Raw genomic sequence first — 20,249 nt, 5'->3', positions numbered from 1 at the left:
AAAGCTGAATTCTCCTTTCTTTGGATAGGCTGATGGGACTTTATAGAAAGGGGGACAGTGGGGTTGGATCAGGCAACTGAAGTGTCAAGCAGGGATATAGGTGACACTTGGTGCAGGAGTTAAGGGGGGTGCGGTTTTTACGCCCCCGAGTGGTAGGGGGGTGCTTCCTGGAAGAGGTGACGTTTCACCTGGGCGTGTAGGAGGTTGGTAGAGCAGGGAAGGAGAACAGGGAAGGCAAAACTCTGGTTGGCTTGGATATCAGGATTGCATTTGAGAAGGTGTCCTGCTGAGTATATTACCTTACAATAAACAAGCGAATCTTGCTTCTTGAATGTGTGGTATTACTCCCATCTTATTTAAGTAAGGAGGGGGAAGAGTTGGAATATCTAAGAAAGTATCTAGTTCTCCAGACTAGTCATGCCTTATTATTTAATGTTTATAGTTGTAAAATAAGCCTTTTCATTTCCTCATCCTAGGAAATTTGTAAAATAACCAAAGCATTTTAAAAAGATCATCTGGGAACTTTAAAAACTACCCTCCCCCTTCTTCTAAAACAAAACAAAAAAATTCTAGTACCCTAAAGAAATGTGGACAATTCACAGTAAATGTTCAAGTTTTTGTGAGTTCTTTATATGTTCCTTATTCATTTTTCAATGGAAATATTATGTGATTTTAGCAAAAAAATGCTTAATCTTAAGAATGTTTTATACATTAAAAATACTTGCTTCTTTTCTTATATATTAATTGCCTCTTCTCCCTGCTTTGTTGTTCACCTTTTAGCTTGTTTATTGTGGGGTTTTGTTTTTTTTGTTTTTTTTTTTTTTTGGCTATCTAGACGTTCTTATGGCTTCTCCCGTTTCTTTTTTTGCTCAAAAGTATGCCTCTGTTCTGATATCTGATGAAACTGTTCTTTTTTATGGCTTCATTTTTTACTTGTGACTCTTTCAGTCCATCTGGAATTAATTTTGATATGAGATGTGGTTCTCTGTTTCCAAGTAGTTAACTAATTATATCAACACTGTTGGCTAAGTATTTTTTTACCCAGTGAATTATGATAAAACCTTAATATATATATATTTATATATATATATTTACTTCTAACATATTCAGAAGACCTGATTACATAAGTTTTATTTCTTAGGTTTCTGAATTTCCTTTACCCATTTATACAGCATACATCTTATTTGGTTAAGCTGTTTTAAATAATAGCTGTTGTTTAGTTTTTTTGGGGGGGGCATGGGTGGTTTTGTAACAGATTACAAACTGACTTTCAGTGAGTCATACTTAACCTGTAGACATAATTTTGCTTGGCTTGCTTACTCATGTGAAAATGTAAAAACAAAACCAAAAACAAACTATCGCCATCATTTAAAAATCTTTGGATTTTTCAAAGCTATTCCAGAAAAATCTAAGGACATGGTTTATATACTAGCCTATATTCCCACATGGTAAAAATCTGCTGGAGCCATGATATGGCCACCTTCCCCTCTAGAATAGATGTGGACGATCTGGTTTTCCATTGCTCCCACCTCTCCTTAATGAGTTCTGTCGTTCTTCACTCATTGTACCTGAGTTCAGGTATAAACTCATTGCCCCCAGCTCAGAATTACTTGAATTTGTACTGCTGTTTTATAAAAGAAATTTTCATTGTATTAAATTTGATTCTTCATAGAACCTTTTGTCGTAAGTTACTCAGTTTATTATATATATATGTATATATATATAAATTCACACACATCTACGTATGTATGTCTGTCAGATATAGCAGTGTTGAAGAAAAAATGCTGTTCTTTATTGGATGCTACTTGAACATAGTCCCTTTTAAAATTCTCATTATTTCAGCACAAAAGCCCTGTAAGCACAGAGAAACAGAATACTATTCTATAATGGCATTGAGAACAAATGCAAAAAGAAATAATTATTTAAGTCTTCAGGTTTAACAATAAAACTGCTTTTGTATAACGCCATACCATGTGTGAACAAATGTGTTTCCTCTCTGTTGGTGCATGGAATGTTGTTTCTTGGCTGAATTCCTTCTTCACAAAGCCTTTGATACCCCCGCTTTCTTTCATTCTCAACTTTACCCACGTGTTAACTTACAAACTGCACAACTGCTGAGTGTGCTGGGTGTTTTGACTGCTGATTTTAGCATCACTGCTTCCTTTGTCCCCTTCTGTGATTCACATGAAATCAAATGAGTAAAAATATTTTCAATCTTCCTGGTAAGGTTGAATCTGCGAGGATAGTGAACGTTTGTTCCTATACGATCCTGCTTTGCAGTCCTCTTGTGGTGAATGCAGTGGCGGGACTTCTCTTCCTGTTTTGTTTCAGCTCGAGAAGTGGGATCCCCAGAGAACGCTGGGACGCTGGTGTGTAGTCACAGTAGAAAGTGGCCCGGACCAGGACCTGTCTTCTCACCCCTAACCCAGTGTGCATTCCACCGTAACAACATTTTAAAATAGTGGAGATTCTGAAATGGTGGCCACATGTTTGTTTTATGTTATTTTTTTGTTAGTCACCAAAATAGTTGACGAAGAGTATAGTAATAAAAAGCAGAAAAGAAGGTAACCGTAAATTAATGCCTTAAACTTTTTTTTTTAGTAGTTGTAAATTAAGAGCATAAAGGAAAAGTGCTTCTGTTTCAACAAAAGTGTGACTCTTGTCACACATAGGGGAACCTTTGGGTCACAGAACTTTAGGATTGGATCAAAGAATGAGCTAGTACCACCCCTCCCCCCCAAAAAAAAATCCCTTATCTTTTCAGTAGGAGAATTTAGATTCTGTGCTGTTACATTTTTGTTTTTTTTCCCCCTAAGTTGTGCAGCTAGAGTGTAATTAAACTTGGAATACAAATGGGAAGAAATGTCTCTTCCGGAGCCTGCCTGTCCTCCCTCAGTGTGGAATGAGTTCAGGATCTTTGGATGAGCCAGCAGAGGCTCTGTCCTAGGTTTCCACACAGCAGTTTGTAGTCCTGTGTTGTGAAAAAACAATGATAAATGTGAAGAAATAGACTTTTCATGCTTTGTTCAGTCTGTTTGCCTGCTAGGAAAAAGATTGTATCAGAAAAGATTATTTTTGCTTTAGAAGATAGAAGTTGGAAAATAGGGAAGGGAATGTTCCTTTCCAGGAGCCCTTGGAAAGTTAGGGAGAATTTGAAGTTAACGGAAACATTTTGACAGTATGAGGACATAGTGTGCTCTCATTGGTGCTCAGAAATGTTTATTAAAAATCCACTTAAAAAAAATCCACTTAGGGGCGCCTGGGTGGCTCAGTCGTTAAGCATCTGCCTTCAGCTCGGGTCATGATCCCAGAGTCCTGGGATCGAGCCCCACATCGGGCTCCCTGCTCTGCAGGAAGTCTGCTTCTCCCTCTCCTACTCCCCCTGCTTGTGTTCCCTCTCTCACTGTGTCTCTCTCTGTCAAATAAATAAAATCTTTAAAAAAAAAAAATCCACTTAAATTGGCAAACAGTGTTAGGGGAAATTGTCTTTTCTGTATTTAACAATTAGGATACTTGTTTTTTCAAAAAGCTTCTATAGCAAAAGAAAAGCAAATGCTAGTTCTGGGCAGTACCGGAGAAATGGTTGTAATGCTCAACCAAAGAGTCTCAGTATGAGGATGTCGGTGTTACTTTAGGCCCTGTTGACCTATTGATATATATTCTCAGTGGTGTTATAGAAATCACTGCAAAGGTTTTGGAAAGGAGATGACGTTTCTGATCAGAGGGTCTTATTATTAAATTCACACTGGACAGTTAAGGGAAATCTTTCCCAAGGTTTTTTTTTCTTCCCCAATTGTGATGATGATTATTTTTTTAATCTAGACCAAAATTTACTCAGTTTTAAAAGAATCCCATTTCTTTGCCAAAATCTGCACAAGTTTGCTGTTTTAGGCCTGTGTTCTTCTTCTTCTTATTTCTTTTAATGAGGGACAAGTGAGATGGCATTATTTCTAAACACTAAGTAGAAGTATTGAAAAATACCATGCTCCGTAAAAAGCCCATTAAAGGAAAAAGAGAAAAAATATGTGACTCTTCAGTCCTAACACTGAAGATGATTAATAAGCAGTGGCCTGGGTACAGATAGATTTTTCAGATAGCTTCATCACACTTAGTGGTACTTTATTTATTTTTAGATCCTAATCTTATTTTGAGCTTCTCAGTAGATAAACTGTATATATATGCATTTTCCCCGTTTAATCATAGTTGTCTGTGTTTTCTGACTTGTAGGAAGAAAAAAAGAAGTTTGACAAAGAGACGGAAAAGAACTATAGTCTAATTGATAAACATTTGAATTTATCAGCCAAAAAGAAAGACTCACATTTACAAGAGGTATTGTTTTTACTTTTCTGTTTGTTTCTAAAATTCAATAAGCAGTGCATGCCTTTTTAAAATGTGCTTTTCTTTTGTAAACTTTTCATCTAGGATTATTAGGGATGAAAAAAAATGAACAGGTATCATCATGAATTAATAAAAGAGTTCTTGTGGAATAAGACACAAAATAATGAATACATCTTACAGTGATTAATTCAGTAGAGATTCATAGTATTAACATTTTTGGTTCTGAGTATATTTTCACAGGAACAATTTTATCTGGCATTACTGAAGAACAGATACATTATTTTCAGGAATAGACTCATTAATTGGCTTTCAAGATTTTTTGAAGAAATGAATTTAATAAGCTCATCTACCATTTTGCTTTTATGTGAAGGCAGCATTAATCTTATTTAACACTGAAGATTCATGAGGTTCAGCTTCATTGGAAGGAGAGCCTCTGTTATACTTGTGTTAATAGACTTTTTTTTGGGAGGGAACGGTGAGTAAGGAGAAAGGAATTTATATCTTATCTCTCATTTCGTCTTTCTCTTTTCTAAATTCCCTGGCACTTGGGTTTTCTCACTCACACACTTGAGTGGAAACTCAGTGGTTTGCAATTTGGAACATATGTTTTCATTAAAAATAATGCTGTTTTGAAGCTGTTGGGATCTTGACTCATCCCACAAAAGTGTGATATTTTTCTCATTTGTTTATTTTTAAACACATAAGGAATCTGGGCATAATATACCACTATAATATACACTTATTGAAGGATCATCAAAATGACACAACATTGGCTCCAGTATATTTAAATGCCAGATATGCAGTTGCACACCTGTGTATGTGTGGTCATTTTGACATTCCCCACATGTCACATTTACTTTTTCCTCTTTAATGACTTTAACTGACGTTTGGAAGGTGTTTGACAGTTTATAAAAGAGAAGGGAGGGGTGCCTGGGTGGCTCAGTCAGTTAAGCATCTGCCTTTGGCTCAGGTCATGATCCCAGGGTCCTGGGATCAAACCCCGTATCGGGCTCCCTGCTCAGTGGGGAGTCTGCTTCTCCCTCTCCCTCTGCTCCTCCCCCACACTCGTGTGCATGCTCTCTCTCTCGCTCACACACTCTCAAGTAAATAAATAAAAAATCTTGAAAAGAGGGGCGCCTGGGTGGCTCAGTCGTTAAGCATCTGCCTTAGTCTCTCAGGTCATGATCGCAGGGTCCTGGGATCGAGCCCCGCATTGGGCTCCCTGCTCCTCGGGAAGCCTGCTTCTCCCTCTCCCACTCCCCCTGCTTGTGTTCCTGCTCTCGCTGTCTCTCTCTCTGTCAAATAAATAAATAAAATCTTAAAAAAAAAAAAATCTTGAAAAGAAAAATAAAAGAGGAGGGAGCTTTTATTCTACTGAATCCTCACAATACCATAGGTAGGTAGGGCTCTCTTTTCTCCTTGTTCCATATTATGTAGAAAACCATATAGTTGTTACATATGCTCCGTCATCTCCTTCCCTCTGTCCATTTTGAAATGATAGCTGTTGTTTTTATTGGCTCACCTTATGCCAGAGGCTTTCTACCTGTCTTCTCCTCTCATCTCTCTTTTCAGGTATTCTGAAGGGATTTTTCATGCTGCAAGTAAATTTCCATCTTCACTTCACTCTCTAATTACGTATCTCATGGGAGCTGTTGAGCAGGCAAAATCTTTATGGCCATCCTTGGCCCTTCCTCTCCTATGCCACACCTACTTTCTCAGCATATGTCTTCCTTAGCTTCAGAATATTCTCAGGATATGGCCACCTCTGACTCCTACCACCATCACCCTGGCCCATGCTGCTGGCATCTCTCACAAGGATTACCGTAAAGGCCTCTTAATTGGTCTCCCTGCTTCCACCTATGTATTCCTACAGTTTATATTCTGTACAGCAAGCAGAGTGAGCCTTTATGTTGCTTCTCTTCCCCAGACCCTCCCTAACAGCTGTCTCCAGAGGCCCAGGGCCCACCCTCCTGTCCTCACACCCACATGGGCTGGGCTGTTTTGCTGTGACTGACTGGGACAAGCATACTCTAGGCTCAGGGCCTTTGCATAGTACGTTTCCAGCCCAGACCCGCATGCTTCACTCCTCCACATACTCTTAAATACTGTCCACTCAGAGTTCACCTTACCAGAGAAGTCCCTGACCATCTTATTTAAAGTGCCCCCCCCCCCTTATGCTGCCTTGATTTTTTTTCATACTCTTACACACATTTGACATACCATATATTTGGTTGTTACATGGCTTCTTGCACTCGCATGTAAGCTCCTCGAAGGCAACAACATTGTTTTATTTGGTACTCTATCCTTTACATCTAGAACACTGCTAGTCAGGGAGTAGGCACTTAATACATATTTATTGAATGAAGAAGTGTGAAGATGCTTGCACAGTGAGCTGGGGCTTCATTAATTTCATCATTCCCAAAGATAATTGAACTCCAGATCAGAAATTTGAAGAGACCCTCGAGATGAATAACTTTAGTTTCATTTAAATTGTATATTCTGTCCCATCTTGCTGTTTGCTCTTTACAAACATACACACTCCCACTGGAAACAGCTTTCTATTGCAAGTGTGAAGGCCTTAAGCGGCGGGGGTGGGGTGGGGTGGGGAATGCTCTTTAAAAGGAAAAGGTTAGATTTGAATCTCATTGATTTTGGTATTGGCTTATGTATTGCTAATCTGCAGTGAACTGAGTTGAGGTGCTAGAGAGGTTTATAAAGGTTGCTGAGAGTGGTACTGAACAAAGGCATAAAAACTTGTATCATTCTTTCTCCTTGTTTCAAATGAAAATAACAGGAGACGAGTGTCACAGACAGCAGGCTGGCTATTTGGTAATTCTGTTAAGACCATTACCTATAGCTCTCCATTTACTGGGTACAGTAGCTTCTACTTCCATCCACACCCCTAACTTCTAATATTTGCACTAGAACAAGTATCAGACATTTGAGAAAAATCTATTTCTGTTAATTTTTGAAGTATATTTTTGTTTTTTGAGTAGTCAAATGATTATATTTCAGTACATATGACCAGGGAAGTAGATCTTTTGAATAACTTTGCCTGAGAATGGTCTATTCTCATGATACATATTTATGGCAGGAATGGCCAGAAATGAGATGATGATCAAATAGAAGTTTGTTTAAACAGTCACTTTTGCTTGGTATGGTAAAAAGTAGAGTTTGAATGTGTGTTTTCCCATACCACCCAGCAATTAACTCAATTCTCACAGTCTACCTGGAGGCCGCATCAGTCCCAACAGGTTAAGGGCTCCGTCCCATAAGACGGTCCCTTCTTCAGATACCAGTTGCAAATCATTACTGGCTTCTGACCTACTGGCTATAAGTTAGACGTTCCCACCTTCCCCTCCTCCAGTTTGATTCATTTGCTAAGAGTGGCTCACAGAACTGAGATAAAACACTTACTTATATTTACTAATTTATCGTAGAGGATAATATAAAAGATAGAGATGAATAGCCACATAGGGTGGGGTCTGGAAGGGTCCCAAGCCTAGAACTTCTGTCCCCGTGGAACTGGGGTGTGTCACTCTCCAGGCTCTCGCGTGCGTCCACCCACGGGGACGTTCCAGAGTTTTTACAGAGCTCGGTCTGTGGTGCCCCTCCCTCTACCCACTGCCAGATGTCAGTGGGCAGGACTGAAAGGTCCAGCCCTCTAATCACTTAGTCTTTCTGGTGCTCTGTAGAAGCCCCACCCTAAGTCACCCCAGTAGCATAAACTCACGTGTGCTCCAGAGGGGCTCTTTATACAGATATAAAAGGTACTCCCATCACTCAGGACATTCCGCGGCGTTTAGAAGCTTTCTGCTTTATTCCACGTATAGCACATTCGCATTCTTGTGCAACCATCACTACCTTCCATATCGAGAGCTCTTTTCACCTCCAAACACTGAAACTGTTTCCATTGAAAACTACTTCCCCAGCTCCCTACCCCCAGCTCCTGATAACTGCCTTTCTGCTTTCTGTCTCTATGAATTTGTTCTAGGTACCTTATAAAAGTGGAATCCTACAGTATTTGTCCTTTGTGACTTGCTTATTCCATTTAGCATAATGGTCTCAGGTTCATCCACATTATAGCACATGTCCAAATCTCCTTCCTTTTTTGAGGCTGTGTAATATTATCTATATCTATCTATGTATATATCATATTTTGTTTATCCGTTTGTCAGTGGACACTTTGGTTGCTGCCGCCTTTTAGCTTTTGTAAATAATGCTGCTGTGAACAGGGTTATATAAATCTTTTTTGAGTCCCTGTTTTCAGTTTTTAGGAGTATACACCCAGAAATGGAATTACTGTATCACGTGATAATTCTGTGTTTAATTTTTTTTGAGAACTGCCATGCTGTTTTTCTCTTTCTTTCTTCTTTTTTTTTTTTTTAAAGATTTTATTTATTTATTTGACAGAGAGAGACACAGCGAGAGAGGGAACACAAGCAGGGGGAGTGGGAGAAGGAGAAGCAGGCTTCCCGAAGAGCAGGGAGCCTGATGCGGGGCTCGATCCCAGGACCCTGGGATCATGACCTGAGCCGAAGGCAGATGCTTAACGACTGAGCCACCCAGGTGCCCCTGCCATGCTGTTTTTCATAGCAGCTACATTTTTTTGCATTCCCACCAACAGTGCACAGGGTTCCAATTTCTTCACATCCTCAGCAACACTTGTTTTCTGTTTGTTTTTTTTTTAATTAGTTATTATTTATTTTTTTGATAGGTGTGAGGTGGTATCTTGTATTTATATTTCTGTAATGATTAGTGATTTTGAACATCTTTCTAGGTGCTTATTGCCATTGCTTTGGAGAGTTGTCTGGATAAATACTTTAAAAATTGGCCAAGTTAGGAAATATGTGATGCCTTGTTAAGAGTGGTTTCTAGGATGACAGTTCTTGTTCTGCCGTTCCTCCATGGAACCCAGCTTCTCTCCCAGTTCCCTTCTAGTTAGATAAGATAAGCTGGGACTCCCCCCCAGCCCCCCAACCTTGGAATAGTCTCCTGACCATCTGGTGCCTGTTTACTCTCAGAGGACGACACATTTTGAGGGCCTAAGAACATGATTACCTGTAGATGGGCTTTAAGCCCTGGCCTACCTTTTGAGAGTCAGGTTCTTTTATTTTTTCTTTAATTGAAGTATAGTTGACACACAGTGTTACATTACTTTCAGGTACAGCATAGTGATTTGACAGCCCTGTACATTATGCTGTGCTCACCACAGGTGTAGTAGCCCCCATCTGCCCCCATACAACGCTGTTAAAATACTGTTGACTATATTCCTGGGCTGACCTTTCATCCCCATGACTTATTCATGCCATAATCAGAAGCCTTTACCTCCTCTCCCCTTCACACATTTTGCCCATCCCTCCACCCGCTCCCCTCTGACAACCATCAGTTCTCTGTTTTAATGGGTCTGTTTTTGCTTTTTTGTTTGTTTGTTTAGATTCTACATATACGTGAAATCATGTAGTATTTGCCTTTCTCTGTCTGACTTAGCATAACAGCCTCTAGGTCCATCCCTGTTGTTGCTAATGACCCCTCCCCCCAAAAGCTCCTCCTTTTTTATGGCCGAGTAATATTCCATTGTATGTATATGTACCACATCTTTATCCATTCATCTATCAGTAGACACTTGGGCTGCTTCCAGATCTTGCCTATTGTAAATAATGCTGCAGTAAACATAGGGGTGCATATGTCTTCTCAAAGTAGTGTTTTTGTTTCCTTTGGGTTAATACCCAGAAATGAAATTACTGGATATGGTAATTTGAGAACCAGATTCTTGAGATGGTACTCTAGCTGCCACTTCCTCACCTGCTGCCTTCAGTTGTGCATCCTGAGGTGACTAGATTTCCCAGGCCAACTGCATTCTTAGAGGATTTGTCAATGGAAATAATGTTTATGTGATTTTGAATGTATGTGTATGGTTCAACCTTGGGTGTCAGTTGGGGTTGGGGTGAGTTTTTCATGAAGAGCCATTCTGTTTGATGTTCAATCCTTGGGGTCAAGCTCATCATAAAGGGCAGGGGTTGGCAAACTTTTTCTGCAGAGTCAAGTGGTAAAAATTATGTTTTTGTAGACAGTAAGGTCCCTGTTGCAACTACTCAGTTTGGCTGCCCCAGCGGGCAAGTGGCCATGGAAGATACATAAACCAGTAGCTGTGACTATGTTCCAGTACAACTTTATGTAGAAAAACGGGCTGGGGCCATATTTGGCACAGGGCTGGTGGCATGGCCACCCTCTGATCAAGCGTTTCACTCCTCACCATCTCTGATTTAACCAGCCTCTATTGCTTTAACATAGGCAGATATCCAAGTGGAGCAGAACCGGCAGCACTTTTATGAACTGTCTCTTGAATATGTATGTAAGCTTCAGGAAATCCAGGAAAGAAAGAAGTTTGAGTTTGTGGAGCCTGTAAGTATCATAGAAGGTTGTTCTGCTGTTAGATTTTTGTGATATAATAGAAATGTTTTTCTCTCTAGATGGAATTTACCATTGTTGGGGGCCAGAGTGCATACACGTGAAGCACAAGGCATCGTAAATTATAAAAGTGGACACCCATCACCATGAAGTCAAGGAATCACCTACAAATTAGTGGTTCTCAGCCTTATTGGCACAGCAACATGTAGGGAATATTAGTTCTTAAGGACTCCGCAATCAGGTGGTATTTCTGCCACCCTATTGTAGGTCCACCCTTTAAAGAGAAGCCCTGTGAAAGAAATGTTAGGATGGGAGAGACATTGGTGGTGGTGATGGATAATTTTCACTCTGCTCAAGTTTGTTCTGAAGCAAGCACACCAGTCCAAGTTTTGGTACTTTGAACAATTATTGGTAACAAATTATTTCTAACACAACTCAATGCTTATGGCAACCTGTTAAGAACCAGCATGTGGAGCACTTGAAACTATTTTGTGAGTTACTCTGGCCATTCTTTAGACCTATTTACAGACATGTGATTTGTGTTTGTGCTTATATAGATGTATTCTAATAGCTTCAGTTCTTTATATATTTTTGTATATACATAATGTATATGGACACATATGAATATATGTAAAGGGTAATTCGTACTGTGGGTTTTAGTGAAAAAACCAAGAAGAATTGAAATTCATGATTCTCAAGATTAATTTTAATGTAGGTGTTTTTGCATGTGATTTTTTAAAAAAGCTTTACTGAGATAGAATTTACATCCCATACAATTATCCATTTTATATGTGATTTTGAGAAACAGAAAAATAACAAAGTAATGATTAATTTGAAATTGACATTCATGGACACAATAGTCTAGTTAGAGTAATAGAATCTTATTTATTTAAGATTTAATTGAGAAACAGAGATAGCGACAGAGATAGGAGAGATAGCATGAAGCAGGGAGGAAAGGGGGAAGCAGGCTCCTCACTGAGCAGGGAGCCCGATGCAGGGCTCAATTCCAGGACCCTGGGATCATGACCTGAGCCGAAGGCAGACGCTTAACGACTGAGCCACACAGGCACCCCTAGAATTAACCTAATTTAAACAATGAGAGAAAAATTGATCTCCATAAACCTTTCTTGTATGTGAAATACTAATAATGACCTGCATTTATTGAGCATTTACGGTGCTCAGTCATTGTTCAAGTCATTCTTCTAATACTTCACATGCTCATGTGTTTATTCCACACACTAACTCCATAAGGAGATATTTTTATGATCCCACTAAGCAAATAAGGAAATGGAAGTACAGAAAGTTTCAGTAATTTGCCCAAAGTCTCATACAGAGCTGAAGTTGGGGATTGACCCTTGCTGGCCACTTGACATTAGAGTTCCAGATTCCTAACCATTGTGCCACGTGACATTATGAAGAAAATGAATCTCAGGATTTCCTTAATTCCTACCCCAAATCACTTTTACTCATTTTAAATTCACATGTTGGGCAAAAGCAGGTGCTCTTTACTCAGGAGGGGCAGGTTGAGGGTAGGTCAGAACTCAGAGCTTAATTATCACTCTGTCTCTACCTGTCTCTGCCCCAGTCACTGAAGGTTTATAGACTAAATAAATAAGTCACTGGATGCCATTGGAGAGAGCTTTTAAACTCTTTAATTCTGTGATTTCACTTTCATTATAGGTTCTATTGACTTATGGTGATAAGATTTCAATTATAAATGAAGATAGAGATTCTCTTGACTAGAAAGAACAATGGATGATATAGAACTCCATTTCTCCAGTACACTATACTCTCAAAGCTATCTAATAGCTCTGATATTTAAGGAAAAATAACAAATCTTCCATTTTGTGAAAGGACAAATTAATAAAATTAATAAATAATATGTAGTTAGATTTAGTTAATTCCGGTGACTTCTTTTAATTATTTTACTTCAGTAGAATCAGTGGGTTGAGGGGGGCAATATGTGGCTGTTCTTATTCTCCCCTCCCCCCCAACCCTGAGTTTTTGTTTGTGCTAATGTCATTTTTTTTCCCTTTGTCTTAGATGCTGTCCTTTTTTCAGGGAATGTTTACTTTCTATCATCAGGGCCATGAACTTGCCAAAGACTTCAATCACTACAAAATGGAACTACAGATCAACATTCAGAATGTAAGGAAATGAAAGCTTTCTGGTATAAGAGGGTGTTTGAGATGTGTATTTTCATTTGGTTATATGAAAAGCCTTAAACCAAAACCAGGCTGAGCTGTTGGTGTTGAGAAACTGAGGCTACGTTGCCACCTTCTGGTCAGTTCTCAGTGTAACAAACTGCTCTTCAATTAGGTGAGGCTCAGGAATTCCGCCACCTGGCGGCTCTTTTTTTTTTTTTTTAGATAATGAATTTGTTTTAAAATTTTTTCTTGTCTTACTTTCAGAAAAGTCACTAGATATGTGTTTTAAATCAGGAGTCCCATAATTTATTATTTTTTCTAGTTTGATTGAGGTGTCATTGACATACAGTACTATATACGTTTCAGTTGTACAGTGTACTGACTTGACATATATATTGCAAAATGATTACCACAGTAAGTTTAGTTAATGTCTGTCACTTCATACAGTTACAGAAACTTTTTTCTTGTGATGAGGACTTTTAGGATCTATTCTCTTAGTAACTTTTAAAATATGTCCTACAGCAGTGTTAACTGCCACCATGTTGCACTTTGTAGGGGTAATTGTAAGGATAAACTTTGTTATGTAACTTTCTTTCATGTAGGGAGCAAACAAAAGAACTTCACTTTAGATGTAAGGCATTTCAGTTATAATGATCTCAATTTCTATTACCTGTGTATCTTGATTTTTAATCCCAGCTAGGTTTATGGTTCAAGAGGAATTTCTTCCCTATGTTTATGCATATTCACTAATGTATTGAGTTCACAGTTGCTGTTGGTCTATATTATTTTCCTGGAAAATATATGCTTTCAAAGAGGTCTTGGATAAAGAGATTTAAGAGAGCTGTATTAAACAGTATAACATAGGTGATTTTGATCAGAAGGTGGTGGATGTTTTTCCTCTCAGAACTTAAATTGACTTTTGGAAGTATCCTCATTGAAATTCTTTTTAGGTTATGTTTAGTATAATTTTAGGCCTCATTAGAAAAAAAAGTGAGTTTTAGGACAAGCACATTCTAGCTCGTACTGAAAGACATATGAAGAATGGGACTCTGTGCTGTTTGCTGCCTGACTTTCAATTTGATATCATCATAGGGATTGAGGAGGAATGGTTTTGTGTAGATTTTGTTTCTTTGTTTTTTGTATAGTTCCCTACATTTGGGAATTTAGATAATGAAATCTCTCTCTTTCTCTCTCTCTCTCTCTCTCTCTCTTTTTTTTTTTTTTTGGTAATTCAAGTGTCCATTTGTATTTATAGATTATTTTGATGTTGAGCCGGGTTAAATAACTAAAAGAGTAAACACCCCCATTCACGCCCCCCCACTATCAGTGACCACAATGTGACAGAATTCTAAAAAATGTCAAAATGTATATATATGTGTAGATTAGTTCTAATTTTAAAATTGTCTCTATAGGTAGTAGAATAGTCTACTGTTGCTGCAATTTTTTCAGATTACTTTTGCAGACAGCAGAACACAGTTTTGTTAAAAGAACGCTATATAGTTAGTTTAGAAGATTAATTATATTCTTGAGTTTTTCCTCTACCAACTGGCTATATAACCTGTGGAAATTTACCTCTTCTGCCTGGATGTCATCTGTCAAGTACAGGGCTGGCCTGGATGAGAACCTTCAGGCAGAACTGGTTCCAAAATTTGTGGGGTCGGTATAAAATGGGAAGGCAGGGCCCTTATTTAAAAATGAAGAATTTCAAGACCATGACAGCAGAGCATTAAACCAAGAGCGTGACCTTCTGAGCACAAGGTCCCCTGTGGTTGCACAGGCTACGTGCCCACGAAGCTGGCTGTGTCTCGGTGTCTGGGGTGAGGGGTGGGGTACATCCGCGAAACGATCCCCTGCACAGCTTGCTTGTGGATGGAAGTACTTTTGTAACACGTCTGTGTGGTAACAGGGATATAGTTACCTTACATACGCCAAAATGATTTCAAGAGATTAAATATTTCAGTGTAAATGAGCAATGCCCAGTCATGAAGTATTAGAAGAAAAACCTAAAAACAAGCTATCCCTTGAAATGGTTCACAAAATAACTTGGTTAATATCCTTACTACATTCAGAAGTTAACTTACACATTTGATAACAGTCATTTCCCATAGAGAAATGGGCAAAGAACGGTTCACTGGAACATTTTTCTGTATCCTCTGGAACTCAAGGACTGTCATTGGTAAATGGCCCTAAAACCTCTTTTCTAAATACTCATCTCTTCATTTTGTTCTGCTTCTGAGGCTGCTCCTGCAACTCTTTCATGCAGAGCCTCTTCTTTCCACCTCACCTGCAGTTTTGAGAACACCTGATCGAGGTGTCTTTGCCATTCGTGTTTGCGCCTAGCTAATTCTTTTCCCTTCAGAAATGCCGGCACCTTTGAAACACATGCCGCTCCTTCTGCGGTACCTGCTGTACCTGAGTGTTGCTGTAGTTTGTTCACTTCTTGGCCATTTCTCTCATTCCCTGATGATATCAGCTTTTAGCAGAATAAAGGGAAAATGCTGGCAATATAAAACAATTACAAAAATCCCAGTTATGTGTTCTTTTTTATGCGATGTATATTTATGTATTTAAGGAAATAGACGCAAATATTAAAACCAAATCTTAGGGTGCCTGGGTGGCTCAGTTGGTTGGACATCTGCCTTTGGCTCGGGTCATGATCCCAGGGTGCTGGGATCGAGTCCCACATAGGGCTCCCTGCTCTGCGGGGAGCCTGCTTCTCCCTCTGTCCCTCCCCCAACTCGTTCTCTCCATCTCTCACTCTCTCAAATAAGTAAATAAAATCTTAAAAAAATATAAAACCAAATATTAGCATTAAATATCTGTGCGCTATAATGCTATGGATAATTTTGGTCAACTTTTAAGAATTTTAGTAAAAAAACAGCAGGATCGTTTTACAAAATCAGAAAAAATGTAGAAGTTACTTAAAAATGAAAACAACCCATTTTCCCCACCTGGTTTCACCTTTTCTGTTGTAAAAATGGCAACACCTCTTTTAGTTTTTTGAAAGCAATTTATTCCTCATCCACTTTCCATAATCCAGAGTAATACATGGAAAGCAAAACAGAGCAAGATGGCTTTTAGAAAATAGATTTTCAAGAAAAATATAAATTGCATCAAAATTGAAGTATATTTTAAAAAACTAAATTTAAACTTTTGTTATCTTTATCCCCAGAGGAATGTGGGGAAAGAGAAACTAGAATAGAATTCTTCCTAGAAGGAAATGTAATGTGAGAAATCTTAGAATTCATGAAGAATCCCCAGAAGATCCTAAGAATAGTTAAGATTTTAAGAATATGCCCAAATATTTTTCTTACAGTGTTGTGAGAAAAGTAGAACACTAAAACAATAAACCATGTTTTTTTAAAAAAAGGGATTGGAAGTGATTGTGTAAAAATACAGAAGTGCTTATTTCTGAGGGATAGGCTTATGGTCACTTTTAATTGCTTTTAAACCTTTTCTTTCTGCCCCCAAGACAGGACTGTTTGTGCCCCTTCCTTCTTTCTGTTTTATAATGTTGTGGATTTGTTTTTATATTCTGAAAAAAATTTTTAAAAATATACTTTCTCTTGCAATCACATTTAAAACAATAAGCTGTTAGTTTGATATTGAAGATTTTCCTTTATCCTTTGACAGGGAATAATTGTGACTTTTGGGTGACTTCATTGTAATAGTAGTCATAGTAGTAATGTCATCTATATTTATTTTGTTATCATGTACCAGCTACTCCCCATGTGCTTTATTTGGAATATGCACATTTCATCTTCCTAGAAGTCCTGTGATGGAGATTTTGTTATACCTGGTTTACAGATGAGGACACTGAGGACAATAACTTCCTGCTGTCCTATTGCTTTCAGGTCGGGTCCAGCACTGGAACTTGGGCAGAGTCCCTCCAAGGGACCATGGTGGTTGGTTTCAGATTCTGTGCTGGGATATAAATGGGTCACTCATGGTGTATCTGGGGTCCATACATATAGGAGCCGGGGAACGTCTTGATATGGCCATCTGCTTGCCCAGACCTTAGCAACTTGTGGGTAACACGGGAGTCCTTTTAATTGTAGAAACTCAGATTTAGGCCCTGATGGTGAATCTCCGCTCACCTCCACCTGTCACCAGTTCTAAACTGTGTTTCCCTCATCCCCGTGGAAGGTGTCTTATATGGGACTTAGACTCTATCACCTATTCACTTGGGGTCTGTTGCCTGATGTTCCTCTTTCTGCCACCTCCCTCTGCGTGGGGCGTTTGAGGAGCAATATGGGGATTACAGTGAGGGTGTGTGTGTGTGTGTGTGTGTGTGTGTGTGTGTGTGTGTGTATAGGGCCTTATCCCTTTTCTGTTACATTATTTTGCAAGGTTACTAAAGCAGGGCTGCATGGGGCCCACCCTCATGTTTTAGAGCTGTTTCATGAAACCTTTTCATATTTTTAATTGTACTTTGCCTTCCATTCCTCTCTGAATGAGGTCATGGGGCCAGGATGGGAAAACTTAAAATGGCTATCTGTACTTGGAATCAGCCTTTTCTCTCTGCCTTGAAAGCTTTATTTCTGGATATAGCACTGTGAAAAGCTCCTTCTCTCTCTCGTCTTCCTTTTTCCCTTACTATGGGAGTGAGCCTATGCTAAGCCTGACCCGCCAGGTTTCTAGACATACTCAAATGTGTCTGAATTCCAGCTTAGTCCCCAAATTGAATCCTCCTCCTCCCAAAGAGGTGATGTAATAACATTTAATTTATAAGGCTTAATTTAAGACTGGTTTATTTGGAGATTTATTTAAGAAAGCATGCAAGGAAAGGAATTTCCTTTTCCTTTTTACTGACAATGGATAGCACCAGACTATCTCAGAGGTTATTTTGAGGATTAAAGCCCCAAAAAGTGTTTTCAGTGGTGCCACCAGTGTAAACACTCTAATGGTCACTTACGGTATCATTTCCAGTCTAACACTATTATTTGATGATAATATACACCTGGAATTTAGAATTGGAGATTGTGAGGCTCTAGCCATTCTATTATTTATGTTCAAATTTAAAAAAAATGTTGGGGCTCCTGGGTGTCTGCCTTCAGCTCAGGTCATGATCCCGGGTTCCTGGCATAGAGCCCCACGTCGGGCTCCCTGCTCAGTGGGGAGCCTGCTTCTCCCTCTGACCCCCCCCCATGCTCTCTCTCTCTCAAATAAATAAAGTCTTTATAAAAAAATTTAAAAATGTAATTTTCAATCCTATTCATAATTTACTTAAAATGGTAAAATCCTTCCTCTCCCTTCCCAGTGCAGAGTCCTACACATCTGAGGAAGTAGGACAGTAAGGGCAGGTGGTACTCCATGGAGGGGTCTGCAGCAGGGAGAGTGGGGGTGATGGTGATGGTGGGGGTGGGAAGGGTGTAGAGGCAGCCTGAAGAAGAGGTGGCTGGTGTATTTGGGAGATTGGTTACATTGAGCAGATGTATTAATTGAACAAATAAGTAAATAGATTGAGAATATGGGAGCTAGATTTCTCACTCTCTGAAAAGAAATGTACAAAATGGGGTAGGGAGGGGTGCCTGGGTGGCTCAGTCGGTTAGGCTACTGACAATTGATTTTGGCTCAGGTCATGATCTCAGGGTCATGAGATTGAGCCCCATGTTGGGCTCCCCGCTGAGCAGGGAGTGTCCTTGAGAGTCTCTCTCTCTTCCTCTTCCTCTGCCCCTCCCCCTGCTTGCGTGTGCTTGTGCATGTGCGCTCTCTCTCAAATATTCAAAATTGGGAAGGGATAGGCTAGAAAGAAACTGGAGTATTGGATTGGGATTATATTTACTTGTATGAACATATGGGTTTTTCAATATAGAGAGATACAGAAGTATATGTGTGTAAAAAACAAACAAACAACCTATCTTTGTGTATATATATACACACATCCATGTAGTTTTTCTGTCTGCCAGGAACACCCAGAAGCAGTGACACCCCTTTAACTGTGACACACTGTGCTCAGATTTTGGTTTCTAACTACTACACTCCACTAAAAGGAACAAGGGCTTCTGGGGGTAGGGGGAAATCATTGCTTCTAGGACTGGGACAGAGAAAGTATAAGATGAACCCAGGACTCCTTTTGGGACCAGAAAGTAAGGGATTACTCAATTAAGGGGGTGCATCAGGGGCGCCTGGGTGGCTCAGTTGTTAAGCGTCTGCCTTCGGCTCCTGTCCTGATCCCAGGGTCCTGGGATCGAGGCCCACATCGGGCTCCCTGCTCGGCGGGAAGCCTGCTTCTCCCTCTCCCACTCCCCCTGCTTGTGTTCCCTCTCTCGCTGTGTCTCTCTCTGTCAAATAAATAAATAAAATCTTTAAAAAAAAAAAATTAAGGGGGTGCATCAAAAGATACAAGATTCAGCTAGAAGGGGCCCCAGCTGGTCCAGTCCCAGGACAATTTGAGTATTAATATAAATGATGAGAGTACTGGGTGCAATTCATGAGATTAACAGGAATATCTGTGTGTGTGCAGGTGTGTACTCGTGTGTGTGTGTGTCTGGCATCTGTGCACACACGGCATGCACGCATCTGTGCGCGTGTGTGTATGTGCAGGCATGCCTCGCTTTATCCTGCTCTGCTTTTTTAAGCTTCACAGGTACTATGTTCTTTACAGATTGAAGGTTTACGGCAATCTTTGTCACACAAGTTTATTGGTATTTTTACAGTAGCAGTTGCTTACCTCGTGTCTCTGTCTCACATTTTGGTGTTCTCGTGATACCTCAAGCTTTTTCACTGTTGTTACATTTGTGATCATGATCCGTGGTCTTTGATGTTACTGTCAAAATTGTTGTGGGGCGCCACAGACTGTGCCCCTATAAGATAGTGAACGTAATCGATGAAAGTTGTGTGGTTCTGACTGCTTCACTGACCAGCTGTCCTGCACCCCCGTCTCTCTCCCTCTACTCAGGCCTCCCTATTCTCTGAGGCACAGCAATGTTGAGGTTTGGCCAGTGATTAACCCTGCATTGGCCTTTAAGTATTCAAGTAAAAGGAAGAGTCACACATTAAATCAAAAGCTAGAAATGATTAAGCTTAGTGAGGAAGACATGTCGAGAGCCCAGATAGGCTGAAACCTAGGCCTTTTGCACCAAACAGCCAAGTTGTGAGTGCAAAGGAAAAGTTCTTGAAGGAAATTAAAGGTGCCACTCCAGTGAACACATGAATGCTAAGAAAGCGAAACAGCCTTATTGCTGATACTGAGAGAGTTGGAGTGGTCTGGATAGAAGATCAAACCAGCCACAACATTCTCTTAAGCCAAAGCCTAATCCAGAGCAAGGGCATAACTCTCTTCAGTTCTATGAAGGCTGAGAGAGGTGACGAAGCTCCAGAAGAAAAGTCAGAAGCTGGCAGAGGTTGGTT

General features: G+C 39.7%; 1 protein-coding gene across 3 annotated transcripts in view; it reads left to right on the top strand.

Moving 5' to 3' along the window:
• The window catches only part of ARHGAP10 (Rho GTPase activating protein 10), a 315,853-nt gene that overhangs the window by 107,891 nt on the left and 187,713 nt on the right, over positions 1-20,249 (top strand). For all 3 annotated transcript variants that reach the window (XR_004682438.1, XM_035022940.1, XM_035022942.1), the window contains 3 exons: positions 4,228-4,329; positions 10,633-10,743; positions 12,793-12,897. Coding sequence is in view for 2 of the 3 variants with exons in the window: in XM_035022940.1 (XP_034878831.1) it covers positions 4,228-4,329; positions 10,633-10,743; positions 12,793-12,897 (318 nt within the window). In the remaining variant the exon portion in view is untranslated. The remainder of the gene's footprint in view (positions 1-4,227; positions 4,330-10,632; positions 10,744-12,792; positions 12,898-20,249) is intronic.

This window comes from Mirounga leonina, unplaced genomic scaffold (genome assembly GCF_011800145.1).
Source record: "Mirounga leonina isolate KUSES-001 unplaced genomic scaffold, KU_Mleo_1.0 Mir_176, whole genome shotgun sequence".
In the NCBI taxonomy this organism is placed as follows: Eukaryota; Metazoa; Chordata; class Mammalia; order Carnivora; family Phocidae; genus Mirounga; species Mirounga leonina.
The sequence above is the reverse complement of the archived record's forward strand: the minus strand, read 5'-3'. Positions and strand labels throughout refer to the sequence as shown.